Genomic DNA, 23,774 nt, shown 5'->3' with positions numbered 1-23,774 from the left:
TTTAGGCACACCCTGTTTTCCAGGTGGTAAGTCAACATCTGTTTGCTGCTGAACTCCTTACCGCAACGTTCACAATGCTTTCCTCGCGGCTTCCTACAGACCTTCTTTTCAATATGGTATCCTAACATTTGCTTAGAACTGAACTCCTTGTTGCAATGCGTGCACTCCATATATAATAAGAATTTAATAAGCTTCATATGGGATACCTCATGAAGTCCACGACGGACTCCTTAGCCCTTGCCATCGTTATCAAAGCGCCAAACCGCTCTACGCGCTTCAGACCGCACATGTCCTCATATAGCTCCTTTACGCGTTCATTTAGCCGGTCTATCTCCTCCCTTTGCATCTCTACCGTCCTCTCCAGGTCTGAATTTTCTTTGACGACGTTAACCATTGCTTTGACTGCTTCCACGGGCTCCATATATATCAGGGAACAAGTTCCCTTCGAAAGAAGGGATATAAATGAACCCAGATCACATGCCTTGTAACGCTCTGATAGTAGGACCCACCGGCTGCGGAAAGACCCAGTTCGTGGTAGAGCAGCTGCTAGGACCCTTTAGATACCGATTTGTCTACATAGTGCTGCTTTGTCCCACCTACGTGAATAACCGCACCTGGACGGGCATAGGAGTGAAAGATGACGACTTCTTTGTAGATATCTTAGACCCTAACGAGTTATCTGGGCATCTTAAGTTTTGGCATAGACAATTCCCTAAAGATACAGAGACACTCCTCATACTGGATGACATTGCCTGTGGGGACGACGTAAAAAGACGCACGTCGGAGGTCGTTAAACTCGCCTTTAGCGGCAGGCATGACAATATTAGCGTTTGGTTGCTCTCGCAGCAGCTTACCAGTGTCTCTAAGCCCTTTAGGGAAAACATAGGATCTCTCGTAGTATTTTATACTCCGAGCAAGTCTGACCTGGAAACCATCTTAAGCGACTACGGTGGCGAGATATCCAAGGAACAGTTGCATGAATACATGCGGCATTTAAAGACGCACCAACATTCCAAGATGATCTTCTCTTTGAGGTTTCCGTATTTAGTAAAGATCTGCGATCTTTAAAGTCTTTGATTCCTAATGTATATGGAGATTGAGCAGTTGATAGATGAAGTCCACACACAGCTAGATAAAAGTAACCTCAAGGAACAACTCAACATCCTTGTGTCTTCGGGGAAGTGCAAGGAAATGATTGGTAAGGAACTTACCCATGAGCAAGTTAATAAGTTGTCAGAGGAGGAGGTTAAGAAGTTCCATAAGAGGTACGAGGCCGCCCTTGCAAGTAAGACCACGGACGCCGTCGCAGACTCCGCTATCCGACTTGCCACTAAATTGCTTGGACTTGCACTGCCCATAGACGACGTGGAGCAACTGCGGAAAGACATAAGCGAGGACTATGTCATCGCCCAAGAACTTAAGATAACCTGCGGGTGGTTGTCTTTGAAGTGTGGTAAGTTAATGGTAGTCGCCTCTGCGGCACTTCACGTAGCTCAGCATGTCGACTTGAAGGAGGTACTGGTGTCTTGGAAGGACTTTAAGAAGGACAGGGACGTTGAAAAGGTCTTCCAGGCGGCACTTGCTGAGGTACCTGATCAAGTCGCCTCAAGTCCTCCTTAAGTACTTACTTAAGTCATCCCAGGTCGCCTAAAGTACCTAGTTAAGTACTTGCTCAGGTCCTATTAAGTTACTTATCAAGTCCTTCAAGTCCTTAGATATAAATGAGTGAAGCTGAATCAAAGGCGGAGGAGCAGCCCCAAGAGGAGCAGAAGATTACCAAGGCTAAATCTCCAGGCAGAGTTGCTGCCGGCAAGAAGCTCGCAGAGATGAACAGGAAGAACAAAGCCAAAAAAGAAGGAAAGGTGGAGGACGAAGGCGAATCCTTTATTAATCCTGGGTATGTCATTGGCGCATTAGGAGTTGCTATAGCAGCAGGCAGCCTCTACTTACAATGGCGGGCTACGAAGCCAAAAGTAGAACCCGTGCATGTGACGCAGGAGCCCCCTAAGAGAAGCAAAATACCCGTAATGGAATAGCAAGGTCATTCCCATGCGTAATAACCTTCTCGCTCTGTAATATAATGTCAACCGCGTTATTGAAAACTGTTGAAGAGGCAGCTATTATTACTTCCATTGTTGCGGGTATTGGTTGGGTAGGTAAGAAAGTGCTCAAAGAAGACTTTACTGAAGACCCAAGCAAGAGCTTCGCTAATTTTGCTAAAATGACCGCTGCCGTGGGCGGGGCTATCATGGTAAAGGATTACCTACGGAAGGAAAAGTACATCCCTAATGTATAAATGGCTAGTTTAATCGCAGGTGGAGTTATTGCAGCTTTAGCATTCACTGGAGCTAATTATGGCGGTCAGTATTTGGATAGATTAGTCAGAGGCGACAAAAGCGGAGATTTGGCCGCCGAAAGGAAGAGACACGACTTAGCACTGGAGAAATATCAAAGGGACGTGGCGGCTTGGAATGAAAAAAGACAAGCTTACAGGGATTGGTTGGACAAGAATTACCAAGACAAAATGCAGGCGGATAAGAACTTCGAAAACACGGACTACGCCTTTAAGCTCTATGCGCAAGCACACCCCGCAGCATCGACGGGGTTAAAAAGGCCTCAGTTTAAGAATTACTACCAGCCTTCTAAGAAACAAAAAGACAATGAGCTGGTATTCGTAGGAGTTGCAGGGCTGGCGAGAGGCGTAGCTTTGGCATACTTAGTCTAATTCAGCAAGGGTAGCTTGCTTCTAGAAGGAAACTGTGTTTCCTGAAATATATGATCGTCTTTTTGGAAAGCAATAAAAATAACTTTACCACTTACTTGAATCCTCCCATCAAAGCCCATAAGGTTAGGCTCATAAGTTGCTCTTTGTACAATTCTTGGTATAATTTAGTCAATGCCTTGGTCACCGTACTTAAGGCGCCTGGCAAATATCAAGGTGAAATGCTACCCGATGGACATTACACGCCAATCACCCTTGCCAAGGAGCTCGCCAAGCGCGGTTATACTCTCACCACGGGATTGCCGCACGAAATGACCCTCAAACATATTATGCCAAACTATTCAGTAACTTTTGGAAAGTTTGACCCATTGGGATCTTTATTATGTGCCTCGGGCAAGACAATTACCGACACAGCCATACCTGTGAAATGGAAAGTCGCATCCTCTTACGAAGTCTATTGCGATTTAGTCCATAGTTACAACAATGGAGAAAAGTCTTCTCTTATGTCCAAGTTTCTGCCCAAAGGTAATCCATTTGACCCAGTAGAGTACACTCCCATTTCTTTGTGCTATGATTTGTCTAATTTGGTAGAAAGCATAAACATCACCATTATGGTGGACGGAAAGACGGTGGATTTTAACGGACGTAAGATCAATCTCGTCCTGGAATTCATATAATGGGTCGAACTGAGGACAAACTTAAGAGGATTTACTATGGACCCAAAGGCTATTGGAGAGGAGCGTCGGCCATCAAGAAACTTGCAGCCGCGGCCAGGGTATCAGAAGAAACGGCTAAGAACTGGTTAAAAAAACAAACCCTCTGGCAGGTTTATCTTCCCGTGCCTAAGTACATTCCCAGGCCCAGCTTTACCGTAAATGCCCCCAATGAAGTTCATCAGGCGGACTTGCTTTTCTTACCGCACGACAAGGTGAGAAAAAAGACCTATAGATACGCTTTGACCGTAGCTGATATCGCAAGCAGATGTAAGGACGCCGAACCCATAACCAGCAAGGATTCTGGGGAAGTCGCAGAAGCCCTAGGTAGGATTTATAAGCGCGTCTTGAAATGGCCCAAGCTGCTGCAAGTGGATGCGGGGACAGAGTTCATGGGCGTGGTTACCAAAACCCTGAAAGACCACGACACTAAGATTAGGAGAGCTGAAGCAGAGTACCACAGGGGTCAGAGCATCGTCGAAAGATTCAATAAGACCCTAGCCAAGCGTCTCTTTGGGTACCAGTATTGAAAAGAGCTGGAAGATCCCTCCGAGCGCAACAGGGAATGGACTCAGAGGCTCCCCAGGTCGTCGCGGCTTTAAATAACGAGGTGGCCAGGGCTACGGGAATGAAACCCAAGGATGCCATAAAAAAGAAACACGTGGAACACAAGTCCTACGTCAGAAGCTCAAGGGCAGTCTTCCCTCAGGAAAAGAGATTAGGTGATGTCACGGTTCGATATCTCTACGAGCCTGGCGAATTAGAAGGAGGATCCAAAAGAGCTACGGATCCTAATTGGTCTTTGGAAACTTACCAGATCCGAAGCGTAATAGCTAAGAAGGGTCAGCCCATCTTGTATTATCTTTATGATGGTCCCACTCGTGGGTTCGTCAAAGAAGAACTGCTTATCGTGTGATTACCAAACGCGTGCGTATGGATACCATCGTCATGCATCCACCTCTTACCGTCAAATGCTGACAGCGACACCTTCTCTTGGGTGACGTTGTGTATTCGATGTTTAAAGGACCGCAGGGAGTTCATCCGATGCTTCTGCGTCTTCTGCGTGCGTAGGACGTCAATGTAGGACTGATGGGTGATGTTCTTCTTGACTACGTATTTTTTTACGCCCTTGGCTTTCTTGTCTGCGCCGTCAGTCTTTAGGACGCTGTACATTTTGGGTTTGAGACCCACGTATTCCACGATGGGCTTGCCCAGCATCTCATCTTTCATCTTCCCGATGACCTTCTTGTTCTTCGCAGAGTAGAGGGGGTGATCCTTTGGATAACCAGAGGTGTCGTACTCGTCAATGTCTTCGAGGCAGTCCGCGTAGACGTCGGGGGTTTCTATCTCCATTATTATGGAGTCGGTGTCGGTGTATAGGAGGCGGCATTTATCGCCGTACTTTGGTTTAAGTTTGTCGTAGTAAAACTCGTACATCAGAAGTTTAGACAGCTCCAGCACGGTAAAGCCGGTGTATACAGGCTTGTTGAGAAATAGGTTTACCTTCTTCATGTGTATTACGAAGAAGTTTAGCATGTCTACGTAGCGTACGAAGCCTGGCTGAGATACGTAGGCCTCTGCTTCCTCCCGCGTATTTACGATCTTTATGGAAACGCGCTTGCGAATGTTCTCCATGGTCTTACCAAATACGGAGTTGTTCATTAACTTAAAGAGATTCTTCTCAAAGTCGTTCTTTGCCGCGGTTCGCTTTTGCGTGTTAAAGTCAATGTAGGGCTGCATCCAGGGCTCCTGACGGAACTTCAGGTCGCGGTGCACCTTCGTCACGCGCATTCCGTGGCGTACGTAAAATTGAAGGTTGCGGTAGTGAACCACGTACTTCTTTTTGTTCATTAGGTTCATGGTAAGTTTTCGGTAGGGTTTGTAGGTGGGGCATAGTTTCTTTTGTGGTGGCGACAGCTGCTCAAAGGGTATTTCAATTGCCTCGGGTGCTAATGGGTAATCGTCGTGAAGGTCGTGAAGGTGTTCTGGGTATTCCAAATCCACCTCGAGGATAAAACCTTTGTCGGGTCTTATTTGCATGTAAAACTCCGGTTCGCGTGGCTCAGTCCATTCAAAGTCGCGCACTGGTAAATGTTGGGACATCGCCCAGCCATAAAGGTTGTTCGCATCTAGGTAAAATATGTAGGTTGATGGTTTCTCGGGGTCGTGCCCCTCAACTTGCGGGTTATTGGCTCGTGCAAATCGCCTCGATGGCCCACAAACCCCACCGTGAATTCCGTCCTCCATAAATCTGTACATCTCGTAATCTGTTAAGAGGTCTAATTGGGCGTTCGTACTCTTTAACAGGGCACTCCAAGATAACCCAGGGGCGGTGTAGCAGTTTGCTGGGTCTAATCCATAGTAAGACATCGCCATCTTCCGAAAGCTTTGAAATACGTCGGCTAATAGGACTACGTCTGAAAGCAAATACACGTCGTGGTAATCTCCCATATCTTTGCAGTCGTGCTTCTTCCAAACCTTCTTTGCGTGCTCGTACTCTTCGTCTGATATCCCAGCCTCGTTTAGGGAACTGTAGAAGCAATCTTTGCTTGGTAAAGATTCTCGAAATCGCTCCCAGGAATCCATGTATTCGTAGGGGTAAACACCCTTACGCCCTGCCTCATAAAGGTCTGAGATTGGTGAATCTTCGTTATACTTAGCTAGGTTCGCTAATGAGTCTGCCATGAATTGTTGGGAATCTAACAACTTTAACTTACCAATTGTCACAGACATATACCGCTCCTTGTTATTTGGTATGCACTTAACTTCGTGGCCGTCAACACCTTGTAAGAGGAGGTGGGAATCGTATCCGCGAAGGTTGTGAAAGAATACTGGGATATCCATGTTTGGGTCAATCTTGTTGCGGCATCTCCAATGCCTTGCGCCTTTGTACGCCCCGGTTAATTCGCAGTGGTCTAAAACTTTATCTACGTAGAAGTCTTCCTCAAAAGGCTTTTTACAGTGAATGCAGTGCGTGGTTGGCTTTCCGGCCTTCTCACCCTTGCGTGCGTACTTCCCACACTTGGGGTGTGCTTCACCAAGGTAGGCGCCGTCGTCTGACCAGCACTTCCTAACTCTCCGTCCAAATTGTAAGAGATTATGCTTACAAACGTGGCACGTCATTGACTTTGCGTACGCGGCTTGCTCAGCCTTGGATAGCTTTGGTTGCTTCGTGGTGCGTAAACGCTGTCTAATGTCCTCTTCCTCCTCCTTAATGGCTTCTAGGAAGAGTGCGGCTGCGTTCTTACCGCGGTATATGACTGGGTCGTCTGCCTTGCCGTCGCTGCGCACTACAATATAACCATAAGAGCAAATCTCGTGAAGGCCTTTACACTGCGTATTACCGGATTCTTGGTATTCGTCTGTGATTATTGCCTCAAAGTCTGCGTAAATAACGTAGGGAACTTTGCTTTGTCGCTTCCTCGTAGAATAAGTCTTTATCTGCTGGCATTTGAATACGCTGTGCAACTTCCTCTACGCCACGGCAGATTTCGTCGTGCTTCTTTAAGGCTTTTAAGTGGGGAAAGGGAAGCAGGCAGGATTCACAGAAGAACTTCTTGCACTTATGCTTGGTATGTCTGTAAAATAATCGACTTAGGTTCTTAACCCAGGAATAGTGACCGCCTGTGGTAAAATAGGTGAATGCGCTCTCCGGGGTGTTTTGATAGCATTAGTGGAACAATGGTCTCTTCCCGGTCCCCATAAACGTTTATTGCTAGGTCGTTGCGCTCCTCAAAGTCTGGTATACAACTTAACTGCATTGGGAAGGAAACGTCAGTCCAATCTAGGTCGTCTGTCGGGTAACTGCTCGTGCGCGCTGTGTTTTTCTCAACTGGGTATAAGGCAGACCTAATTGCCCACTGAAAGCATCTGTTGTCGTCATTCTTAACACTTACAATCGCTTTCTTTCGCTCTATCCAGGCTGGTAAAGGTACGTAAGACCCACCTCGAATTGGTACGTACCGCGCCATGCTTATTTTCATCTCCACTATTTCGGTTACTGTCCATCCCGAGCCTTCTTTGGTGTAGTTGGCAAGCGTTTCCAACATGCCCTCCAGCACAGTCGACAAAATCGGCGTTAGGTTAGTAGACTCTAGTACTACTAATGACTTGGAGCGTAGCCAGACCGTAGTTTCGACATCGTCGTTCTTTATCAGGTCTAATTCTACCACGATGCTTGCCTTCAGGGCACCTAATTCTTCAACTCCCTTTGCTAAGGCTCGTCGCCTTTTCATTCTGGACTTTACCCAAAACTGCCTAAGGTCGATTTCTCCTTCGCCGGGAATGGAAACAGTGTTGAAATTGTATCGTGACTCCATATATAATAGGAAATATTTTATACCTTATATGAGGTCATCGTAGTCGTATGTGCAACTTTGACAATGCCAATACAGTCTCACACAGGTCTCAAACTCCTTTCCACACAAACATTTGTAAGACTTTTTACATTCTTTCTTTTGCATTGACAAGTGCTTGGTTAGGTCAGCCTTCCTTTTAAATTCCCTCTCACATCGTTCACACTTCATATATAAGACTTAAATCTTACGTTAGAGGAGAACACCCCCTTGGGACCTGAACGATCACCGCAAGGTGCCACTTTAAACAGTGAATACAGGGGTAGAGATTGAGTTGATACCCCCAATCCTTATACTACTAGTTGATAGAGTAAACCAATGAAGTTGATAATCACTTATGTAACGTTTTAGGATGGAACCTACATACAAATACGAAGACTTTTTGATTTTCCCCTGGAATCCTTGAAGGATTAATTTAAAGCTCAGAGGTCTTTCAACAAATGGTAGGAAAGTTGAGTCAAAGTCAAAGTATGGGATCAGTGACCCAAGATTGTCTGATAACTGGCAAGATAACATGACGAAATGGCCATCCATCGATCTTGAGAAACTTTTTTCCTACCTGCGTCTCCACAAAGAGTTTGATGCCACCTTTGTCGGCAAATATAAAGGCAAAAAAGCTTTTTCCTATTGGAAAAGTAACTTTGTTGATGCCATATATTTGTCAAAGAACAATGAAGATACATGCATTCTTAAAAGCAAAGTCACACCATCACAACGTGTAAGGGATAATGCACATGAAGTGTGGGTTGCTGTCAATGGTACTATTTTGTGTGGCTGGTGCACATGCATAGCAGGAACAAGTGCAACATGTAAACACATGATTGCTATCTTGTACAAGATAAATTATGCTGTGCAGAGTGGCTAAACCAATCCTGCGTGTACTTTAATACCCTGTGGGTGAAATAAATCAACTCTCAAGAATGTTGAGCCAGGCAAGATTATGAATATGAAAATCAGAAAAGATAAAGCATCAAAACCTGCTAAAGGTAATGGGATAATAAGTGATGTTTGGAGAACATTTGATCCCAGAAAAGATGGCCAACGTCATATTAATGAAAGTAAAAAAGAAGAGTTTCTTTAAGGTCTAAAGAAAATAAATCCAGCTGCACAAAATTTTCAAAAGTGTGGAGTCACATTTGCATACCAAACCCAAAAAACCTTTGAGTGTAACACATTGTGCAAAGGAATACTGCTCTAATCTACAGGTACAAGAAACTGAGGAAGAAAAAATAAATGGTTTCTTGCAGACATTATCAATCACTGATGAAGAAGTTTGTCAAATTGAAAAAGAAACAAGGGGACAGTCAGCCTCTTACTTGCGGAAGGAACATAGAAAAGGAAAAATCACCGCATCAAATTTCAAAGAAGTATGTGATAAAACAGACTCTTTGGCAAGGGTGAGAGGAAATGTGAAGCCTAAAACTACCCCACTAGTGTCCAAACTAATGTATGCATCTAAAAACTTAGGCCCAGCAGTGAAATAGGGTAAGGACAATGAAGACAAAGCTTTCCTTGATTTACATATTGTTGGACTTTCCAAACACAGAAATTGCAAGTTGAAAAAAAGTGCTCTACATGTTTTGAAGGGAATCTTATATTGGTGCTAGTCCTGATGATTTTATGACATGTTCTTGTTGTAAAGATGCAGTATTGTAAATTAAGTGCCCCTACAGTATCCGCGAATCAACTGTTACTGACAGCTGGAAGGGAAACTGAGTTCTTAGAACTAAGAGGTAATAAAATTCAGCTTCGACGGAACCATAAGTACTATTTCCAAGTGGCTGGACAAATGGCTGTTACTGGAGTCCACAAATGCTACTTTATAGTGTGGACTCCCAAAGAGTTACATAATGAGATGATTGAGTTTGTTGCTTGCTTTTGGGAGAGTATTCTGGTGAAACTTGTTTTTCAAGTCAAACATGGTTAAAGTTTTACTTGGAATGCACATAATTTACAATTGCCCCATATGTGAAAAGGTAATTTTAGAGGGTGATGAGCTTCCTGTATCCTCACCTTACAACAGTGTTTGTTGTGATCAGTGTGCAGCATGGTTCCACTTTTCATGTGCAGAAATCACTGGAATTGAATCAAAACAAGAGTGGCTTTGCAAAGCATGCCTACAGGATATCATGGCTGATTGACATGAAAATTGTGCAGCTCGACACTGAATTAGAATTTACCAAACAGTGGATAGTATGTATCTTACTTTATTGCCTTATTTATAAACATATATTGTATGTGTGTGTAAGGTTATAGAATGCAGGGCTCAAAATAGCATCCAGTCAATGGACAACGTCAGGAGAATTAGCACTTGTTTGGTCCAATCATAGGCAAAAGCAAGGTGACTGGCAATTATGTCTGCCACTGATTGGATGTTATTCTAAGCCCTGACAAAGTTGTGAAACTTTAGAAAATGCTCTGTTTGGTGAGTACCTTATTCCAACATACATAGAAAAAATCATCAATACAACATTTTGCCGTCACATAAAAATCTACAAAGAATGTATGGGACTTGGTAACCGCGCCTTCTAGTCTTTTGCCAACTAGTCAAAATGGCGGCTAAAACCGTCATAAAATCTATCTAAAATGTGGTATACGCAGAGGGCTGCTAGGATAACAACTTCAAAATTCAATGTAGCCTGTCATACAAATCAAGAAAATCCATCAAAGAGTTTGATTAAGATGGTGTGCTACCCTGAAGCCCACCGGTTTACTAGTGTTGCTACAAAATGGGGAGCTGACAATAAAAGTATAGCTCGAGAAGCCTATATATTTGACATTGCTGGAGACCAGACTTGTCAGTGGCTGATTGTGGTCTGCATCTAAATTCAAAGTGGCCATTTCTAGGAGCAACACCTGATGGGACAAGTTATGTGTGAATGCTGTGGCACTGGACTATATGAAATCAAATGCCCATACAAGCACAGAAATTCAACTGTACTAGAAGCTGCTACCAATGACAAGGATTTTTGTTTGAGATTTAATGAGGTTTGAGGTGAACTGAAACTTGACAGCAAGCACCAATATTACTATCAGATCCAGTGCCAATTATTTGTCACTGAAATGGCCTATTGTGATTTTGTGGTCTGGACGGAAAATGATCTATTTATTCAAAGATTGATGCCTAGCGAACACTTTTGGGTTGTGAATCTACAAAAGGCTATCACTTTCTACAAGAAAGGTGTTCTACCTGAAGTAATCAGGAACTGCTTTCCAACATCAGGTTGCCCTTTGTCATCTGACAGTGAAGAAGGCGGACCATGGTGTTCCTGCCAGGAAGATATTGATGGAAGCACACTGATTGCATGTGTCAGAAACTTAAAATTAAGTGGTTTCATATGGAATGCGTGGGGCTGAATGTTGAACCTGAAGGGGATTGTTCTCAGCTGTTCACAGATGATAATTTATGCAACTGCTGTAGTAATTAAAAATTCTCTTATAAAGAAATAGGCAAAAAGTAATGAACATTCGTATATAGTTTGAAAAATTATATTATATTTTTACAAATCACATTTGAATATTTTTACCTTATTCAGCCTTATTTAATTTGTAAATAATTATTATAAATACTGTATAGAACTTTCATTAAAAAACTGTAATTATTTACAGTTTATTTATTGATTGATTGACTGAATAGCTTCGCCATATATTAAACTGGAAATATAATAACTGAATAAGACTGTGATATATATGACAGGGTGACCGAAACAGCGTTAAGCCAATTACTGCAGGCCCAAAAAAATTTCCTAAATGAAACTTAGTGCATAAAGATAATTTAAGTAGATATATTGACACCTTTGAATCACATAACTAACAACAGAAGGTAGCATGAGTGAGGCTTCGGCCAGAGTTACATTTCTATTCAAATGGAACAATTGATTCTGACAAGTTTGTCAGTGCACAACAAATAATTGCAATTTTGTCTATGGGAGCAAGATCATCTCCTTGCCGTGAAGTAACGAACTGTACAGGTAGTATCCCCTGCATAATACAATATTTCCTTCTAACAAGACCAATCACACGCTCAACATGGCGTACATTGGCAATTTTTCTTGTATCCTCAACCTCAACAGCAGACAACTGCTTTTTTCCTCTTGTGAAGGCAGGTATGTGTAGTTTGGCTTGAAAAAACCCAACACTGTCTTCAATGTCAAATTCCTGCCTTCTCCTTTTCCTTCCTCTTTGGATTGCACGTGAGCATTTCGGTCCACGGCAGATTAAACATAACCAATATCACCATGTCCTAAATTGAGAGTCGGTGCCCAGTCAGGGTTTGTGTTATCCCAGGTACTGGCAGGCTCCCCTGAAATACAATGACTTCGCGATTTACTTCGAGTAAATCATCGCCGACATTGTCCGCAACATTTTACGTATTCAACTCATTTCTTTTCACTCACCATTAATAAATGATTGCTACAAACACGGGTATGTTCAGCCTTCATCCAAGTCCTTCCTTCGAATATTCACAATCCACTTTCGTCGACAATCTTCACAAAGCTTGCAAAAAGTATCTCCTCTGTTCTTTCTTATAGCTGGAAAGCGAAAAAACTGTCTACGCGAATCTCCTATCTTATTACTACTTTTGTTACTGCACTCTTTGACGGCACAAATAAGCCCATGATCAAAAAAAAAAAAAAATGAAACCTAAACAGCTGATTTGCTTTGTTGACCTTGGTTTTGGTCCACCAGCAATGGCCGACTTCCGGTCAAGAGACTTTGCATAATTACATGTGACGTCACGTGAAAACGAAGAATATGGACTAATTTGTTACCGTACGAATAGCCTGCGTAGTTTTCATCTGCAAATCGAGCAGAAATGGGACTAAAACATTCACGACGAATTTTCATAGTGCGTAAAAGTATTGAGAAAAGGTTTAACAGCACAGAATTTAGGCCGATTTGAGTTTGGAATAGCTTTGTATAAAACGCTGCTGTACGAATAGCCTGCGTGACTTATTCATACAGACATGCAGTTTTCATCTGCAAATCGAGCAGAAATGCGAATAATTCTTCCATGTAAACATAGCTTTATTTAGAAAAGCTAAAAAAATGACAAATCTAACATAATTAGAGGACAGAGTGTTATTATTAGTTTGGTGACCTTCACTGACAATTATCATCGAGTCGGCAACATTTCCTAAGTGTCGCGTTTCGTTTTAGTAACACAAAGATTTGCTAATGCTACTGATTTAACTATTGAAGAACTAAAAAATGGTTCAAAAAGCAAAAACACGAGGAAGAGCACGTCGTTTTGGCTAAGTGTATGGAAGAAATGGTGCCAAGAAAAGAAAATGACAGCACCTATCGAGGAGCATGAGCCGTCCGATCTCAACAAGACACTGGAGCATTTTTATGCCGAGGTAAAGAATGCTAAAGGAGAAGAGCCAGATAGTTTAAGAGTAATGATTGCAGCCCTCGACCGACACCTTAAAGATAAAGGCTACAAGTTTTCTATAATAAGGGACGGAGAGTTTCATTCCTAATAGCAAGTCCTAGAGGATAAGGCGAAATTGCTACGAGAAGCAGGACGAGGCAAACAACCTAACAAAGCAAGGCAGCTGACGAAACAAGAAGAAATGTTATGGAAAGAGGAAAAATTTGGTGCCAAAACACCAGAAGCATTGCTAAACACGATGTGGTGGTTACTCACACAGCACTTTGGGCTACGTGGGCGCAAAAAGCATCGAGATATGTTGATGAGTGATTTCCAAATAAGCAAAGACGATGAAGGCAATGAATACGTGCAGTTTGCTGAAGGGCCAACCAAGACGAGGCAAGGAGGATTGACAAAGAAAAACAGAGATTTCATGCCGAGAATGTTTGCCATCGGCGGTGAAAGATGTCCAGTATTTCTGATCAAGCAGTACATTGGTCACAGACCTTTACACATGAAGAATGATGGTCCTTTTTACTTCTCCATAAATAGAGACCTTTAGATCCAAGACGAAGACGAGGACGAAGTTTTGACACTTAGTCATTGTGCGCATGCATGAACATGTAACAGTACTGACGTGACAATGTAGTTGTCTTGATCTTCGTCGTCGCCGCTGGATTGAGGACGGAAATTTTGCTAAACTTTGTCGCCTTGCAAACAAAGGTAAGTTCGTTTAGAGAGAGGTCAATTTTAAAACCGTTCATGATGAAGTTCTTTTGACTGAAATAGCTGCAATAGAACCGTACAAACACAGAGTAGGAACAAAAGTAAGAAGAAATGCGTGGTGAGAGCGAAACCGATTTGAAAAATGGATGGACGACTTTGAAAGGAAAGAAAAAGAGGGGGTGAAAGCAAGTGGTGTTGAGGTTGAGTACACTGAAAAAGACCAGGCACTGCAGGATATAAAAGAACGAATTGCTAAAGTGCAAGAGGAACAGGTAAATAATTTTATATTTTTAACTTATAATATCAAGTCCTTCCGACTTGCTATCTCCTTTGAGCTCAATTGCACTATTATAGGCTTAAGTTATATAATATTGTAGTTCATTATACAAATGTAGTACAATTATTAAACAAATTTTCATAATTAGCCCGTGAAATAATATATATTGTTTTTATTAGCTAATTTATTGCTATAATTCTATAGGAATTATTTGTTCTATTTAGAAATTGTTTATTGCAAATGCATTACAATAACTCATAATGGTTCATTATTTTATAGGTCTTCAAATGCCACTCTATTTTATACTATTTTATAATTTATACATATCCATCATTACAAAAATAATGTTTTTATTTGAAAAAGTACAAGATTTTGAAGTGATAATTTTCATTGAGTATACTCTACAATTCCATTAATACAGGCTATTCAACAGGAGAAAGCAAAAAAAAGAAAAACTGACAGCAGAAGAGATGAGAATAAAGGCCATGGAAAGCCTCAGCGAAACAAAAAAAAAAAGGATGCACGAAAAGTCAAAAGACCCTGAGAGTGATGATGATGATGGCAATGCAGTAAAGGTTGTGGCCAAAAAAAGGAGAACGTCAGGAATGGGCGATGTGCTGAATGATGCCTTCGATGTTAAAAAACAAGCCAATGACATCAGGCAGAGGGAGCTGGAGTTCAAATCAGACGAGATGAAACAAAACCAAATGTTCATGCAGAATGTCTTGATGCAACAGCAACAGTTTCAGCAGCAGCAACAAGCCACGAACCGTGCATTATTACATACTTTATCCAATATCATAAATCAACAGCAACAGCATTAAATAGAACAAACAGCATAATTGTGAAATACAAGTTACTAAGTAGTACAAATCAAGAGATAAACTGTTATATTATGTTACTGTTCATGACGTGACATTACGTCACACCCTATATAGAATTACTTAGTTTGATTTCAGAACTGATCTTTTAGTATATGGCCGTGTGTAATCACCAGTATAGGATCCAAAACTAGTACCCAATAAAGCATAACATAACATGGTGGCAGCCAGGGAGTAAATATCCGAACCAATCCTCACAATGAACAAAGAAATTTCTACTTCAACAGCACCAGTACACAAGCCCTGTGGTCATGCAACCAGCCAACATCCAGCCGCCAACACCGCTAAGTTTCGAAGGAAACTTGGCTGAAAACTGGAAACACTTCCTCCAGGTATGGCAAAATTATTTGATCATCACGTCCCTCGATAAACAGCCAGAAGCGTATAGAGTATCCCTTTTTCTACATTGCATTGGCCAGGACGCGCTAAAAATATACAACGGTTTCTCATTTCAAGATGCGGACGACAAAACGAAACTCAATAAGATACTAGAACAGTTCCAACAATACGCAATAGGGCAAGTCAACGAAACGTTCGAGCGGTTTAGATTCAACAGCAGAAACCAAGGAGAAGCAGAGAGCATAGATGCGTATGTCATCGACCTAAAAAACATGGCAAAAACATGTAATTTCGGCGCGTTGCATGACTCGCTTATCAGAGATAGAATCATCTTTGGCATTTGGTGCAAGAAAACTGGACAAAAACTACTCCAGGAGCGCCAGCTTACACTAGAAAAATGCATCGATATCTGCCGCAGCTCAGAGACGGCAAACACTCAAATGAAAGCCATTGCATCGGGCCATAGCGAAGAAGTAAACCGTGTACAATCTGCCAAACATAGTCAGAAGCACACATACGAGCGGAAACAAAGGAATGATTGGAATGCCAGATCAAAAAATTCAAAGAGAGCATGTATATATTGCGGAAAACAACACGAAAGATCGAGAGAACGCTGTCCAGCATGGGGCAAGCAGTGCCAGAACTGTGGGATCAAGAACCATTTGCTATCGTATGCCGACAGAAACAAAACACAAACAGTGTGCAAGATCAAACCGATTCTGAAGACGAAGAATTCGTCACAAGCATCTGCATGGAAGAAGAACTCGTAGCTCAGATTTCAGAACCGACGTACGCCAAGGAGACATACGCAGAGATGCTGATTGACGGAGAAAAAATACAGTTCCAAATAGACTGTGGAGCATTGGTAAACATTTTGCCCAGAAAATACGTGCGCAGTCAAGAAATTCGCCCCACCAACAAAACGTTGAAGATGTGGAATGGTACCCAAGTTCGACCTATAGGGATAACGCGAGCTTAAAAAAAAAGGTATTCAGTTGAGTTCATTGTGGTTGACGAGGGATTTACCCCTCTTCTCGGGGCTAGAGCGATCCAGCAGATGAAGATCATCACAGTAAATCACGAGCATTTCAATACAACAGCGGCTCCTATCAGAGACAATCAGAAGATCAGTCAGGTGAACACTGCAGAAGCCATCGTTAAAGAGTACAGCGACGTTTTCAACCGCAAATTGGGAACTCTAACTGGTTTAGTCCATCTAACAACCAAAGATGACGCCACCCCTGTCATAACCCCCACCCGCAGAGGACCGGCAGCACTTAAAGAGAAGCTGAGAGATGAACTAGACAAGTATGTGAACCTAGGAGTCCTAGCCCCAGTGGAAGAGCCAACCCCTTGGGTAAGCGCCAAAGCCAGGCTGGATCAACGGTCTTACACGGTGGAAACGGAAGATGGAGCAGAGTACCGCAGGAACAGGGAACAAATAAAGAAGACCAAAGAACCAGCACAGTTACCAGAGACGCCAAAGACGACGACACTTCCAGCAGTGCCAGAGTTACCAGTGACACCGAGCAAGCCAGAGTTACCAGGAACACCACGAGCACAAGAAACACCTGACATTGCAGTCCCCGACGCCACGCCAGTACAGCCACGTCGAGCGGCGAAGCCCCCAGCATGGATGAAGGACTTTGTGAGCAAATAGCTCAAACATTTAAATACACAAAAATTCAGTATTTGGACATATTATTTTGCATGACTTTGAAACCTTTAAAGGGGAGATGTTATATTATGTTACTGTTCATGGCGTGACATTACGTCACACCCTATATAGAATAACTATGTATTAGAGAATATTGAACACATTCGTGCAATCTTGTATGATACCGGTAATAATGTCACACAGTTATATCGTTTGTTCTACATAGCTAATATTGTTGAATTTCCTTCTTTGTATACATTTTGTATACAATTCTGACTTTTGTTACTGTACTAAGCCATACAGCTGTATATATGTATTGATATGCACTGTCACGTTACGTTTCTTATACACATATATTACATATTTGCATATTCTCCTTTCACTTGTATTTTATTCAGCTCGTAGTTAATAGTTAATTAGTTAGTCATCTCCTGTAATTTGAGTCTTTAGCGTCCCTTAGCACATGTTGTTAGTCTTCAGCACTTTTATCGCCACAATTCACGGCAAATTTATTCAGAAATACTACGTACTAGAATCCAGGACCAGACGTAAGTTATCTATTCCTACTTATCTATTCCTTTTCTTATATTTTCCATGTTAATTTAGTCTTGTGTAATTCCAATTAGTAACTTTCAGCCCTATATTATTATAGTTTTCACCGTTTCGTATAATCGTCATTAATAAATAATGCATTGTTCTAAACTGGTTGTCACTATCGTTTCTGGGCGTCGACTGTCTCTGGGAACGTCACATGCACACTGAATTATTTATCAATAGCTTTTATATATATTTCACACGGCAAGTTTTCATGTAAAGTGGATTACAAAATAGTATATTTGGATTACAAAATAATATATTATATTTTTGTTAGTTTTTGGTTTTTGTTAGGGCCCTTTTTACCAAATAAAGGTGTTTCAAATGATCAATATGTACATATGAATGTAATATATGAATCAATTCATGCTTGAAAATATTCATAAATGCTAGATGGTTGAACTTCAAAAAATTATGATGTTGATGAACCATACAAGCATGTGAGTGCATTTCTCAACAAAGCACAAACACAATACATCTTCACTACCGGGTTAAGTCCTATCTTTAAGTTCTTATTGAAATCAAGAAATGCAAAGTATGAAATAATATCATTAAAAACCCACTCTACAGCTATTCTCACGGAACTCATGGAGGAATTAAATGCTGTTTCAGCCTGAGATAGTTGCCCACACACGAAAGGGAGACTGGAGATGTAGTCGAACTGGATAAGCAGGATCACTATATATACAAAGTGGCTAACCATTTGTTGAGTATGCATGCTGCTGGAGTTTAGCTAATAGATTGGACATTCTCATCATCCCAGAGTCATGTCGTTTTCCTTCTATAAACAGAATACCGGTCTTTTTGAACCAAAGTCTTTTCGATCCAGGTCTTTTCGAACCACCTATATACACTTTCGATCCACCTATATACACTTTCGATTCTCATACATACACATTCAATCCAATACAGTTATGAAATATTTTATAGATGTTTAGCGTTTTCTATAAACAACATCAAAAAGTGTATTAGGTAAAGGTTTAGGAATGTCCATATATTATTAAGTCTTAATAAGCCTGCCCATAAGTGAGTACCACAATAAAAGTAGTACTAATTATTGTTTACGGATTTAGTGCATGCCCTCTATCATAAAATTGTGAAATCTGGCAATTATTGTTCAAATCTATTTACAATAAAACAGCCACATTTGCAAATGATGAAAATATACTACAAATTAAGAAATGTGAAAAAAACACATTCTGATATCACAATTCTTATCAATTTAATTCCTTTAAATATAATTATTATGATCTTAAATGAAACTTAATCATTGGTTATGTAAATATTGATATGCTATAAAAATTCTATGCATGAAAGGTCTATATTTTTCTATTTACAAATTTACTTTTTCTGTACTTACGCACTGGTCCATACAGGTTTGCAATAAGTCCATTTGGAGCCACAACAGACTGGAATTTGATGGCATGGATTCTTTTGTGGCCATTGTACAACATACGCTGGTTTTCACCTGGTCTGCACAGTGGTCTTACAGTGCCATCGATGAAGCCCTGCAGTTGTCTAAAACCACTCCTTTTCTATGGATAGCTTCTGCAAACTCCTCGATGCATTGTGGATCAAGCTATGGCTGATTAAGATCGGTTTAAAGATGACCATGGTTGTCGTAAATAAAATTACAAATTTCAGAGAGAATCAGGCTCATTTCCGGTACGGATCGACCAAAGCGGGGAATCATGTCTGATAGTCAACAGGTAAAAGCGAATCTTTTTAGTAGCATGCATAACGCTTCAGTGCCTTTTGCCACACTCCATTAGCATATGTAAATGTCTCAGGAATCTTTAAAACCTCGGCAAGTACAGGGATTTCTCCTTTACCAAATCTCAATTCGGACTTCCATTCATCCTCCGACAAGTTGTTTATATCGAAATGTGGATAGTTCCAGTACGGTAAACTTGGATTTTTCCGTCTAAACGTTTCATAAACAGCTAACATATCCCACTCATCCAAAATATCTTCCCAAAAAAAATAAAACTGAGGCCTAAAAGATTGATTTTTCGCTGAACATGCTCCTTATTCCAATAGTTGAAACGTTGAAATCAATCTAAATCATATTTTTCGTCAACACAAAGATAAGGACGAAGACAATGCACCAGACCTCACGCGGCCAAACTCTGTCTTTGTCCTCGTCTTGAATCTAAAGGTCTCTATTGTCAATTAAGAGCAGATGACAACATCTGGTTTAAAGTGCAGCCAATGGGGGTAAACAAAATAAATGAAATGATGAAGAATATCATTGCCAACACCAGCCTTGAAAAGAGAGATAAAAAGTTCACCAACCATAGTGCCCTAAAAACTGTTGCGAGTAAGCTTACCAAAGCAAATGTTGAGAGATCTGGCATCGTAAAAGTCACCGGACATAGACACAGGAAATCGCTAGATGATTACGATGAGGCAAATGAAGACAAGCAGCGACAGTTATCTCTAGCCATCTCAAAGAGAAATAACCTAACATATGGCAGCTGCATGAATACATCCCTGGTGAACCCAAACCAAATTCGGCTACAACAGTCGCTTGTCTCTGAAGCTCCAAACCATCTTGTGCCTAACTCAGTAATACAGGGCCATGGTTCAGCAATGTCAGTTAATCCAACGATGGGATCCCATGAGCAAAGATTTCTCAACACCTTTAACAACTGTCAAGTGTCATTCAATTTTTCAAAGAATTCTCCAGCAATCCAGACGTCAAGCCTAGAAAACGACGATTCTGCATAATTGACAGTGATTCCGATTGACTTTTACAGTAATTTATTTCTCAAGAAAAACATTTAGCTTATTAATCGATAAAAAAAATCTTTGAATGAACTGTAAAGCTTAATTATTTGAAACCAAGTTCACTTTGAATCAGTTAACAAATTTCATAAAATATTATGGGTTGATTAATTTGCGTATCCATCTGTCATTTACATATTTCGTCACTTCCTTTTGTAATTTTTTCATGCATATTACTAATGAGTAATCACACGGTTTTCTCGTTCAATTTGGGATTAATTTTACCCTGCGAGCAGAGGTTTTTTTTTCTGACCCTCCTTGGAGCTGGTTGTCGGGGAGAAAAAATACCTCTGCAGCGAACCTCCTCATTCTTATGAAGTTGCCGTTGCTCCAAGATTTTGGAGAAAAAGCCACATGATCAAACTGCTAAACCGGTAAAAACCGGTTTGATTCCCTAGTGCGCTTGTCATGTTACTGCTGGATCATTTGAGCCCACTATTGACAAAATGGCGAACTTGTCAACAAAAGATCTCGAAGCTCATGTTAAAGATGCTCTTTCGAAGCTACAAACAGATATTTCAAATTTAACTAAGTATCAGTTTAAAGCCTTACTACCGTTTTTAAATAAGAGAGATACGTTCGTCATTCTTCCGACAGGTTACGGAAAATCGCTGATCTACCAGATTGCGATTGGCGTCTCTCGTGAGATTGAAAAAGAACAAGAGCCAGTTATCGTCGTTGTTTCTCCTCTCAATGCATTAATACAAGACCAAATACAGTTGTGTTCTCAGACGGGGATAAGTGCATGTAAACTAGACGGTGACAGCCTCAAAAATTTTGACCAAGTCTCAAAATCAAGCATTTTATACACGAGCCCTGAAGTCATCGAAAGCGTCGCAGGAAGAAAATTCATCCAAATGATTAGTGATCATTTAGTGGGCATCGCCATTGATGAATTGCATTGTATCGTAAATGGTTAAGCAATTATAATCTTTCATTACTTTTGAATTATCCATCTTTTTTTTTTTTTTTTTAAATACAGCCATAGTCGCAAATGCAGTGCTTCAGCCTTTCCTAGTTGTTCAACCAAATATGTGATACCTTGCAAGCAGACGTTTTTGTCACTACTTAACCCTGACGATTATTTATTTCAGGGGTCTGCAGAGTTCAAGTGGAAAAATATTCCGCCAGTCATATGTTTGAGTGGGAAATATAAGAGCATTCACTAAAGCTCCCTTATTGTGCTTGACTGCCACTGCTAGTGTGGCAGTCAGGAAGAAAATTGTCAAGTTATTGCATATGAAAAATGTAAAGATCATTAAACTCTCCCCTGAGAAAGCCAACATTAAGATCACAATCCGTAAAGCAGAGAAAGACCTGGATGAGACCTTCAAGTGGTTATTGGAGGAGCTGAACTCTCAAAAGGATCAGACTGAAAAGACAATTGTATACTGTCAAACCATACCTGATTGTGGAGAATTGTATTTATTGTTTGATGAGGAGATTACCTCTGATGTTAAACATTTTGCCATGTACCACAGCAACACCAGATGATGTTCAAAAGCATGTACAGTACTTAACGAATTTATGGAACTGGATAGTCAAATAAGGGCTGTTTTCGCAACAAGTGCACTTGGAATGGGGGGTAAATGTGCAAGATGTCAGGAGAATAATACATTATGGTATACCCCGTGATCTTGAACAATATGTGCAAGAAATAGGACGAAGTGGTTGCGATGGTGAGCAAAGTGCAGCATTTTTGTTTTACTGCCCATATCATTTAGCTCATTGTGACAATGATATGAGAACATTTGTTAAGAATGATGAAAGATGCAGAAGGGAAATCATTGCGGATTATTTCAAAGAAAAGCCACTGTCTATATAAGTTAAGCATAACTGTTGTGATAAGTGTGCTGAGAGTTGAAATTGCAAGATTCTTGCACTGATACTAAAACTAATAGCCACAGTGACAACGCAATCAAAGATAAATGTTGCAGAACCGTGGATACCATGTGGGTTAATTCAGACTGTGAGGAACAGGCAAATAGCTCTGACAATGACCAATTTAATGAACTTTATAAAGTTGTTGTTCAAATATACTTGTTGTTCATTGTATACTAAAACTCAAATTGTGTAATCTTTTATAATATTTTCCACATTATACATATCTTTACAATGTCTTTGAATTGAAAGCTTTCTTCTTGGTAAGACTTACCAAACATCATTGTCATAATAGTTCATGTAGTATGTACACATTTAAAACTGCAAACTGAAAAAAATGAATCCTGCAATAATCAATACTAGCTTGCTAGGGATTGTGACCCATTACATGTAAGTCTTTCATAGAAATTCTCCTTAGTTAATGTTTCTAACTAAAGATGGAGTACATTACAATGATAATTTTCTTTAACAAAAGTTCAGTGTTCAAGCAGTATCCTGTCAAATGACCACAATGCTACAGGGGAAAACCCAGCATTCATGTATGTTTTATCGTGCACACATGATGTGAACATTTTTCAGGGCTCGAAATAGCGGCCTGCCACTTGCCAAATGACGGTCCAAGTTTAGTACTTGTCAGGCCAAAAAAATTAATGGACTGCCAGAAGCAAAAGAAAATGGCAGGCCAAAAATATCTACTGTATTTGTGCAATGAATTCCGCGACGATTTCATAATCAAAAAGAAAATAAATAAATATAAAATTGGAAGTATTATTGATTCAGAAATAGTTATTTCTTCGTGGAATTGCAATTTTCATCGATGTTTGATTGAATGTGGACAGCGGTTTTCTCATGTAATTTACCCATCATGCATTTGGGTGCCTGAAGTACTCGTGGGTAAGAAAATGCCGGAGTACGTAGAAGTATTCGTAGGAATGACGTTCTTATGTCAACATTTTGAAGAGTATGGCATATCATTTACAAGAAAGCCATCTACCAGCACGGAAGAAGAAGAAGGAACTCTACAATTGAAAATCAAAGTAGTTGAAAAAGTTGTTGAACATTTTGTTCATGAAAAACATTCAGCAAGTCCAATTCGAGTAGATGGAGTTATCGGAACCCACAGCAGGATTCTATCTTTTCTGGACAACCTAGAGAAGCTCAGCAGTGTCCTTTTTGAAGAAGCTGGGATGTTTATCAAAGAAGGAGCAGAAGAACTAAAGGAGATAACATCAATAAAGCAAGTATACAACAAGGCAACTGTTGTGTTGAAGTTTCATGCCAATGAAGAATTCGATTTATCTGACACGGAGAGTAATGCGACTGATGCTAGCGGCGATACTTTGATACTTAGTGACAATGAATAAATGTATGAACAAGGCATGGTTCTTGAGTAATATATAGAAAGTACATTCTCGTTTATATTTTGATGAAATGGTGAAATGCCCTGAAACAGTAGGAGGCAATTGTT

At 40.7% G+C, this 23,774-nt stretch overlaps 2 protein-coding genes and 2 pseudogenes across 2 annotated transcripts; 3 read left to right on the top strand and 1 right to left on the bottom strand.

The window, feature by feature from the left end:
- Positions 1-4,179: 4,179 nt before the first annotated feature.
- On the bottom strand, positions 4,180-7,754 carry LOC148912127 (uncharacterized). Its single transcript, XM_089027963.1, has 3 exons — positions 7,043-7,754; positions 4,401-6,725; positions 4,180-4,187 (listed from the first exon to the last, which is right to left on the bottom strand). The coding sequence occupies exons 1-3, from the start codon at positions 7,752-7,754 to the stop codon at positions 4,180-4,182; spliced, it is 3,045 nt and encodes a 1,014-aa protein (XP_088884089.1).
- A 28-nt stretch (positions 7,755-7,782) lies between these two features.
- On the top strand, positions 7,783-9,931 carry LOC148912126 (uncharacterized; annotated as a pseudogene).
- A 3,800-nt stretch (positions 9,932-13,731) lies between these two features.
- On the top strand, positions 13,732-14,789 carry LOC148912125 (uncharacterized). The gene is made up of 2 exons (XM_089028364.1): positions 13,732-14,162; positions 14,589-14,789. The coding sequence occupies exons 1-2, from the start codon at positions 14,037-14,039 to the stop codon at positions 14,709-14,711; spliced, it is 249 nt and encodes an 82-aa protein (XP_088884490.1). The 5' UTR covers positions 13,732-14,036; the 3' UTR covers positions 14,712-14,789.
- A 6,082-nt stretch (positions 14,790-20,871) lies between these two features.
- On the top strand, positions 20,872-22,420 carry LOC116301954 (ATP-dependent helicase wrn-1-like; annotated as a pseudogene).
- The last annotated feature ends 1,354 nt before the right edge of the window (positions 22,421-23,774 follow it).

This window comes from Actinia tenebrosa, unplaced genomic scaffold (assembly GCF_029948245.1).
Source record: "Actinia tenebrosa isolate PJP-AT-01 unplaced genomic scaffold, QUT_ActTen_1.0 PGA_scaffold12__29_contigs__length_12842862, whole genome shotgun sequence".
NCBI classification, from domain to species: domain Eukaryota; kingdom Metazoa; phylum Cnidaria; class Anthozoa; order Actiniaria; family Actiniidae; genus Actinia; species Actinia tenebrosa.
This window is presented reverse-complemented; position numbering and strand designations above follow the sequence as displayed.